The sequence below is a fragment of the Aegilops tauschii genome, chromosome 4 (assembly GCF_002575655.3).
Source record: "Aegilops tauschii subsp. strangulata cultivar AL8/78 chromosome 4, Aet v6.0, whole genome shotgun sequence".
In the NCBI taxonomy this organism is placed as follows: domain Eukaryota; kingdom Viridiplantae; phylum Streptophyta; class Magnoliopsida; order Poales; family Poaceae; genus Aegilops; species Aegilops tauschii.
Window position 1 is genome coordinate 107,687,203 of NC_053038.3, and position 9,352 is coordinate 107,696,554.

The following is a 9,352-nucleotide window of genomic DNA, read 5'->3' on the forward strand; positions in this document are numbered from 1 at the left end:
TTTATGCAAAACAAGTTGCATGTCAGTCGGTGGAACCGGTCTCATGTACGTGGATATGTAAGGTTGGTCCGAGCCGCTTCATCCCACAATGTCGCCGAATCAAAATAAGACATTGGTGGGAAGCAATATGAACAACACCGCCCACAAATCCTTTGTGTTCTACTCGTACATATCATCTACGCATAGACCTGACTCTGATACCACTGTTGGGGAACGTTGCATGGAAAACGAAAAGATTTCTACGCACACGAAAGATCTATCCATGGAGATGCATAGCTACGTGAGGGGGAGAGCATCTACATACCCTTGTAGATCGCCAAGCAGAAACGTTTATCAACACGGTTGATGTAGTCGTACACCTTCACGATCAGTACCGATCAAGCACCGAACGCACGACACCTCCGCGTTCAGCACACATTCAGGCCGATGACATCCTCGCCTTCTCGATCCATCAAGAGGGGCAAAGTAGTAGATGAGTTCCGGCAGCACGACATCATGCTGACGGTGGTGGTGTAACTTTTCCACACGGCTTCACCAAGCCCAGCGGATTTGGATGGAGAAGGAACTAGAGGGAGAGGGGGCGCCGCACACGGCTTGGAATTGTGGTGTGTGTTTCCCCCTCCGCTCCTCTCATATATATAGGTGGAGGGGGAAGGCTGCCTAGGGCGCGCCCCAAGGGGGGCGGCGGTCGCCCTAGGTGCCTGCCCTCGCCGCGCCCCCCTTTCCTTCTTAGCGCGTGGGGGGGGAAGGCAGGAGGGGAGGCACCCCCCCTTTTCCTTTCCCAGCATGTGGAAGAGAAGTAAAGAGGGGGTTGGCCCTCTTCCTTCCTTCCCTAGGGATGACTGCCATGAGGTGGGGGCGCGCCAACCCCATGTGGGCTGGTGTGCTCTCCCTCGTTGGCCCTTTTGGCCCAATATGCTCCCGTGGCCTCCCGGAACCCCTTCGGCGATCCGATAATTATCCGGTGCATTCTGAAACCCTTCCGGAGGCCAAATACTATCATCCTATATATCAATCTTTATCTCCGGAGCTCCTCGTCATGTCCGTGATCTCATCCGGGATTCCGAACAACATTCGGTCACCAACATACATAACTCATATTATACTATATCGTCAACAAACGTTAAGCGTGCAGACCCTACGGGTTCGAGAATGATGTAGACATCACCGAGATGCTTCTCTGGTCAATAACCAATAGCGGGACCTGGATACCCATATTGGTTCCTACATATTCTATGAAGATCTTTATCGGTTGAACCTTTATGACAACATACATATTTCCCTTTGTTTGTCGGTATGTTACTTGCCCGAGATTCGATCGTCGGTATCTCCATACCTAGTTCAATCTCGTTACCTGCAAGTCTCTTTACTCGTTTCGTAATACATCATCTTGTGACTAACTCCTTAGTAACTTTGCTTGCAAGCTTATTGTGATGCTATATTACTGAGAGGGCCCAAAGATACTTCTCCGTCATACGGAGTGACAAATCCCAATATCGATTCATGCCAACTCAACAGACACCTTTGTGGATACCCGTAGAGCACCTTTATGATCACCCAGTTACCAAGTGACGTTTGATAGCACACAAGGTATTCCTCCGCTATCCGGGAGTTACATAATCTCATGGTCTAAGGAATATGTATTTGACTAAGAAAGCAGTAGCAATAAACTGAACGGTCATATGCTAAGCTAACGAATGGGTCTTGTCTATCACATCATTATCCTAATGATGTGATCCCGTTATCAAATGACAACTCATGTCTATGGCCAGGAAACCTTAACCATCTTTTGATCAAGGAGCTAGTCTAGTAGAGGTTTACTAGGGACTTGGTATTTGCTTATGTATTCACACATGTATTTAAGTTTCCAATCAATACAATTATAGCATGAATAATAAACCTTTATCATGATTAAGGAAATATAATAATTAGCACTTTATTATTTTCTCTAGGGCATATTTCCAACACTATCGTAGTTTAGTTATTTTTTGTTTAAGTTTAGTTGGACTTGTTAAATTCCATTCGTTTGGTTGTAAATATATCAAACTTTGTTAATTTTGTCTATTTTGCTTAAATTCCGTCTGTGTTTTTCTCGACCCGTTTTAAATGGGCTGAGCATTTGTTGATCATGATCAGGTGGCCTCCGCCCTGCTAACTATCAGCGGACACATCTAGACGTGTCCGCGGACAGTTGGTGACGTTTGTTTGGTGATGTGCATTGAAGATGCCCTTACACACAAGGTCTCTTCCAATGCATTGGTGCTTATGTGAGGTTGTGAGTACATTAAAAACCTTAGCAACTAATCTCCATAATGAGTTGGTGCTTAGCTTTTGTAGCTAAGCCTCCCTTGTTGAATTATTTAACAATTAAACTACTGCATGCATTGGTTGGTAGGCATTTTATATAGGTCCACGCGCTTAGCATCATTTCTTTCTAGGGTCACATAATACTCTCTTTCCTCTTTAATTACTTTGCCACATTATTTTTTTGCTTATATGGCACCCTTAACACCCGTACACTTTGGAGCACGGGCAAAAGTCTAATGAGTTCCATGCCTTAAACCACGTGTAAAGCTGGACTTTTACATGTGACCCACTAAGTTCTAAAAACAACCCCCCCCCCCCCCCCCTCATGTACATAGAAAAGGAAAAGACTAGTGCTCAATTGAATGATTTGCATCCCACCATCCGATTCCTCGCGCGCCTGAGACATGTCTCGGCTAAGATTTGCAACATGACCCATGTTGCAAGCACAACACAAACCATACTTCAAAAGACGGGGGCAGCTTGAGGCGTGCTTGTTTGTGTGGGAGCTCAGCGTGGAATTGCAGCATGGCCCATGTCACAAAGGACATGACAGCGACGAGGTGTGGGACTTGTGTGAGAGTTCAGCTTGGGATTGCAACATAACCCATTTTGCAGTCGCAACATGAGCCATGTAGCAAAGGACAGGTGGCAACATCATAGTCGGCACATAAACCACGTTGCAATAGAAATATTTTTTATATGACCAGTAGAAAACGGTTCGATGGAGCAAAACACGGCTCGTGTTACAAAGCCTTGAACACAACACATGCCATGTTACGAACGGGCGAGGCGCACAACTGGCGCTGGGAAAGATCGAACGGCTGTTCCACGGGCCATCCAACGGCTGTTCAGACGGTCCATGATGTGATTATCATCCGGTCGACGGGTCACCCAAAAAGGAAAAGGTGTCACGTATAGAACCCCTAAATACAACCCGTCAAAAAAATAATTTACCCGTCAAGAAATAGAACCCCTAAATACATGCTGCCGCCGGTGCACGGATTTCATTTCCAGAGCCCTGACACCAAAACTCAAGTTGCGCGCGTGAATACGTGTATGTGCATTTATATATACATCACCCTCACTACAGTCAATGTAGCAGGATACTGTTCTAGAAACGTCCATCGATCACATCTGAGCGCAGACATGGGGAGGGGAAGCTGAGATCAAGCTACCACCGCACGCCGGCCGGTCCAACACAACACCCGCGAGCGAGAGCGACCAAAGTTTGAAACTCGCGCCGCATCGCACAGTCTGAACCGCGCTCCCTCCCTACGACCCTACCCAAACCAAGATCGAACGGGCATCACCTGCATGCGCTCGGGTCGATCATCCGTCACACGGCCTCGAACTCCCTCCCATGAGGTCAGCCGGCAACGCTGTAGCGCGCCGTGGTGACGTCGGTCACGACCGACTCCGAGTCTTCCGCCACCTTCTTGCTTCCCTGAAACCTCCCGCCACCGAAGATGTTGTGCCGCGGCTGCTGGTGCGCCGCGCCATCCACGCCATCGGCGGTAGGATTGTATATGTCGCCGAAGTTGGAGGAGCCGATGCTGGTGCGCTTGACGCTGTATCCAGCTCCGAGGTCAAAGCTCGGCTTGCCCATGTCGAAGCTGAGGCTGGCTTGGGTGTTGAAGCTCTTCTTGGACGACGACAGCATGCCGAAGGAGTAGGAGTAGGCCATCGAGGGCGGGCCGTACAAGAGCGTGTCGGGGTCGACGACGACCATCTGCCGGAAGTCATTCTTGCTCGCGGGGATCGGCGACAGGAAGATCTCGACGAGGTTCCGCGCCGCGCCGCGGTCGTACGGGTTGGACTTTCCCTCGTACCGGTACCGGAAGTTCTCGTACGTGGTCTGGTTGGTGCTGGCGAGGTAGGTGTGGAACGCCGTGAGCCCGCCCACGAACCAGGACGTGATGAAGGTGTAGAAGATGAGGAATCCCGAAACCGGCGACTCCACGATGGCGCCGCCCAGGCTGCACCCGTACTTCCGCGTGATGAGGATCAGGTTCACCCAGCAGAACACGAACACGTAGAGGCAAAGGAACGTCGTCGACGAGATGAACATGAAGAAGAACCTGTAATTTCTCTGCACGCTTGTTGCATCAATACACACATACACAAAATCAAGTTAAGAGTGAAATGCATCATTGGTCCATGAACACGGCCAAAAACTCGCTAATTTTATCAAATAAGGCTAAAACCGATTTGGAGGGGGGAAACGGCCACATGGCTAGCACTTCAACCTACCTTTGACCGGTAAGAGCATCTCCACTAGCCTCCCCAGGACGCCCCCCCAGGACACCTTTTTAGGCCCGGTTTTAGCCTCGGACGGCACTTTTCGTCGAAAAAGGCCCAGCCACGCCCCCCAGGACGTCAAAATAGCGCCGGAAAACCCGCGCTGGGTCTCTTGGGGGCGCCGGCGGAAGTTTCGGCGAATCGTGTCTCACCACATGTCCTTTTTCTTGGCCCACTTAATCATTCTCCTCACAAACTTTTGCTTGGGATGAGGTGTGACTGGGAAGATGCTCTCTTTATTTCGCCGGATGACCCCCAAGACACCAACTTTTTTGGTTCGGTGATGTTTTTGGGGGTGCCAACGGCTGAAGATGCCCTAAGAAATCAACTAATTTTTAAAGGGGTCTTTCTACGACAATGCCGACCTGATGTGATATATGGGGGGAAATTAGAGGGGTCCTTTTGCAACAGCACCAACCTGATTCGGCATAGATAAAATATTACGGTAGTCTTTTTGCAACAGCACCAACCTAATCGGACCAGGGCCGTCCTTGGGCCTGTGCAGGCTGTGTAACCGCACAGAGCCCAAAAATTCCAGGGCCCCTGATTTTGATGTGATGTTTTTGTTTTGGGCTCTTTTTCAGGCCTAGCACAAAATTAGGCCCGGTTAGCTGGTCCTTGGCTCTCCTGAGCCGGGCGTGCTCCTCAATCTCTCGAACTAAGTTTTTCTCTAGTCCCGATCGACACAACCTGTCGATTCGATCTAGCCCCTCAAGGTCTGCTCGCGAAAGGATTCCCCAAGGGGAAAAGACACTCATGGAGACGAGCTGACGGAAGTGCGGCACCGCCGCAGGAAGATGAAGGCTAGCGGTGTTGCCTTGGAGATTGGGTCGGGACGGATGACAAACGGATAGCAGGCGGACACGCGCGTCCATTTGGGTCGCCCCGTTGGACCAACTTTTGTGTCCGGTTGACCCAAACGGACAAAATGGGTCGCCCCATTGAAGTTGCTCTTGTCGCCTAATTGGATTACGTCGCCCCCCTCGCAAAGAAAAAACTTTTTAAACCAGCTTGCTATATTAAAATACCCTCTATGTTCTATAATGTAGTGCATCTAGTTTTTCTTTTTAAAGTCAAACCTCATAAGCTTTGACCAAGTTTGTGAAGAAAGATTTTTACATCCTTTGACCAAAATTTTGAAAAGTCAAACCTCATATTCCTGCTCTAATTAGACAGCTCCCAGGCAGGGAGGGTGCAGTGAGCAGCATCATCGCCGCTGAAGGAAAGGTAAGGACGCGAGAAGAAGACGAGTACTAAAGGAAGAAGGCTAGAGGAAGAAGAAACAAGGACGACTGTTGGATCTTAATCCAGCAATCCGAAAATTTGACTTGCCAAAAAACAAAATTCAGGCAACTTATGAATAGTGCATGTGTGTGCCTTAGAGCTATACTAGCTGCTACGAGGTCGAGGTGTACCTTGCCGATGCACTGGCCGACCCAGGGGCAGTGGTGGTCGAAGCGCTCCACGCAATTGTTGCAGACAGAGCAGTGAGAGCAGCGCGGCGGCCTGTACAGCATGCACGTGTGGCAGTACTTCACCTTCACCACCATGCCGTTCACGTACACGTCACGCGTCGGCGGAAGTGTCCCCGACGATGGCGCTCCGGCCATTGGGGACGCCATGCCGTCTAGCTGGAGGTCTTCGGGATCCGGCGGCTTCGTGTTCCGCGGGACGATCCCAGGATCTCGCCCTGACGTGAGCACCAACACTATAAGATCCTGCACATCACATGGTACTTAACGATCGGTCAATATTGCGTTGCTTAATAACTTTACTCAAGGAATCAATGGACATCGTTGTTAATTTGACTCACGAATGCGCCCACGGCCATGGCTGTCCTTGGAATGAAGGGGCCGAGCGGCTTCCCCATGAGCTCGGCGAGGCGGAACGAGACGAAGGCCACGAAGAGCGCGAGCGGCGTCATGATGAGAGACACAGATAGATAGATGGAGTTGGCGTCAGGGCCAAAGATGCACCGCCCGCCACAAAGAAATTTCTGCCAGGTACAAGATTGATCGAATCAACTAATGGAGGCCGCCCTCCCTTTGGAACACCAGAACTAATCAATGAGCATTGACATACATTCCTTCCCCTCCAAACTTGGTACAGGCGGTGGGTGGCGCCGGCGCCGGCCGAGCTGGAGGCGTCGGAGACGTGGTTGCTGGGGAGAGGGCTCTTGAAAAGCGTCCTCCCCTTCATCTCCGATGCGCATGTGATCTCCGCGCGCGAAGTCACCTCGGCCGCATGGCCTCTTGCCAAAGGGCCAGAATTGGGGTGAGGTGAGAGATGGAGGAAGGTCAACAATACAAAGCTTTTCTCTTCTTTTCTCTTGAGACATTGTGTGCTATACATAGAAGAGGGAAGACCTATGGCACATTGAGGTTGTAGGAAAAGGATAGCTGAGCATGGCTAAAAATAGAACAAAATCGAGACTTTCTGTTCCAAAGCATCTTGAGTCGACTGTGTCTTTCAGTTCGTCCCACTCAAATTTTCTTGCTTAATTATTTGATTCATCAAATAAGATCTGAACAAGAGATCTGTTGATGTCAGAGTATCTTCAATTGTTTCGGTAATCGTTGTTCAGGGGAAGTTGAAAAAAAAAACTCTCCAACAGTCCTATAAGGACGCAAATTTTGTAGGGGATTCTGTAAATTCTCTAAAATTTTCCCTCCCTCTACGGGAAGATGACTCTTCCCGTAAAAGTGCCTTGTCATCTAACCACCCTGCACCGCCACCGCTACCGACTGCCATGCCGCTCCACTGACCACCGCCGCCGCCGTCGTCGCACCACCGCCCAAAACCATTTTTGAGGGAAGCTTTTATAGGAACTGAGAAAACACCTCACCTGTTAACTTCCCTAAATTTTACGGACACTCGTAAAAAGCATTTAGAAAGTTTTTTACAAAAGCTATCGGAGATGCTCTAGGGGCGAAGGACATCGCTAGTGAGTTCTTTATTGCTGGAGCTTGGCAAGAGGATCCTATGACCCTATTTGTTATACGGCTCTAGGGAGCAAATTACCAAAGAAAAAGATTAAAAGCTGAAACAAACAGCTACTCCCTCCGCTCATTATTATAAAATGTTTTAGATATTGACATTCACTTTTTGTCACGTTTACGAAATTACCTTGCTTTCCAAATATACCCCTTGCTCTGTCGGTCACTGACTTGCTCATGTTCTCTCGGTCGCTCACTCATTCCACTCCCTCATTCCAAATCCCTAGCCCAACGCTTGTGCGGCTACCTCTCCTAGCCCGCATCGTCGCCACCTCTTCCCCACTCGCTTTGTCGTCGCCCTCTTCCTCTTACGTTGTCACCTCTCCCTCGTTTTCGTAGCTACCACTGTCTGCGCCAGGGAGGTCGAGTTCAAAATGAAATTTTGTTCTCCGACGGTTGGATCTGTAGCGGTGGTGTTGGATCTGTAGTGGCGTCGAGGAGCAGCGGAAGGACCAGGACGTCGCCACCGTCATCTACAACATCCTCGACAACGATGATGATCTAGCCCCCACCTAGAACATGGTGAGTCCAGATATGTACTGCCATTCCTTCAAATTGAACTGCCAGATTGTACTGCTTGTAGTGTGAAAATTGATGTCCAAAACTGATTATACTACTAGTTTCCTAGCAAATTGTCCATTTAACCGGTGTGTGCATTTAAATTGAGTGTGCATTATTGTACACACAATATATCATGTGAGTACTCAACAAAACACAAAATAAACACGCAATATATATCATCTGTAGCAACAAATACATAATATATAATCTATAGCAATGAACACAAAAAGTACTTCAGTCCTTACCTTTCCACAGAATAATCCTAGGATTGTAATCAATGGACATCTTGTCCTAGAATCTGTAGGGCATTTTTATAAACTGCATGATCAAATAAAATCCTAGGAGGTAGCGGTCCTTCCCTTTCCAATCTTTATTTGTTCAGATGAGGAATTTTGTATCCATTTCCTCCTGTATTGTTCATTACTTCGACAATACAAGTATGTAGTGTTAGGAATGTTATGTTCAATTTTAAATTTTCATAGCCATCAAACTCTTCATGCACACCTTCAATTAGTTTTTTAATAGTTTTAGGAACTCTGCAATTACTTAGAGACTGTACAGAGCTGAAAAACCCAACATCAAAAGCCTTCATATCTGGAGAATTTGCTGGTTGTTGCATTAGTCTAATGTCTAGGCCAGTATCCGCCAGAACTTCATTGAATATTGAATCATTAGGTAGAATGTGTGTCCTGGCATTGTCTTGCTGGATAAAAATTGGTTGTCCAACACCATCTATAGTTCAGACTACTTGTATTGTTGGAATAACTTTTTCTGTAACATACACCCTCATCACTTCCCTATTCACTATGATGGACTTCATTTCCAAGGTCACACTTTCTCTATTCTCACTTATTATAACTACTGCAATTTCTTTCACAGAAGGCCACACACCATTTTTTCGTGAAAATGCCACATCCTCTTCAGCATGATACCTGGGTCTAGCAACTGTTGTGAGGAACATAACTTTTCCAATGGAGTTATTGTTTTGAACAGTTCTCAGATGAGCCTCTCCTCAGGTAGCAAGTAGTAGTTCATGTTTTTGTCATATTATACCATTTTTTGTCAATATGCATAATATTGTGCATACAACTGAAGCTATGTCTTGCATCTGCTACCGGTGTCTCGTTCAACATGGAGATGCAAAATTGCAATTTGTCTCTCTTACGTTTTTCTTTTAGTGCGGGCTTCAA

At 47.8% G+C, this 9,352-nt stretch overlaps 1 protein-coding gene across 1 annotated transcript; it reads right to left on the bottom strand.

Moving 5' to 3' along the window:
* Window positions 1-3,331: 3,331 nt before the first annotated feature.
* On the bottom strand, window positions 3,332-7,780 carry LOC109746049 (probable protein S-acyltransferase 6). Its single transcript, XM_020305164.3, has 5 exons — window positions 7,732-7,780; window positions 6,688-6,971; window positions 6,419-6,601; window positions 6,021-6,323; window positions 3,332-4,396 (listed from the first exon to the last, which is right to left on the bottom strand). Exons 1-5 carry the CDS (start codon window positions 7,778-7,780, stop codon window positions 3,674-3,676), a joined length of 1,542 nt encoding a protein of 513 aa, XP_020160753.3. The 3' UTR covers window positions 3,332-3,673.
* Between the last annotated feature and the right edge of the window lie 1,572 nt (window positions 7,781-9,352).

Coding starts and splice junctions, on each gene's coding strand:
- LOC109746049 (XM_020305164.3), bottom strand. CDS start 7,780: ATGAGCAAGTCAGTGACCGACAGAGCAAGGGGTATATTTGGAAAGCAA. Junction 6,602..6,687: donor AAGTTTGGAGGGGAAGGAAT/GTATGTCAATGC, acceptor TGTACCTGGCAG/AAATTTCTTTGTGGCGGGCG. Junction 4,397..6,020: donor TCGGCCAGTGCATCGGCAAG/GTACACCTCGAC, acceptor ACAAGCGTGCAG/AGAAATTACAGGTTCTTCTT.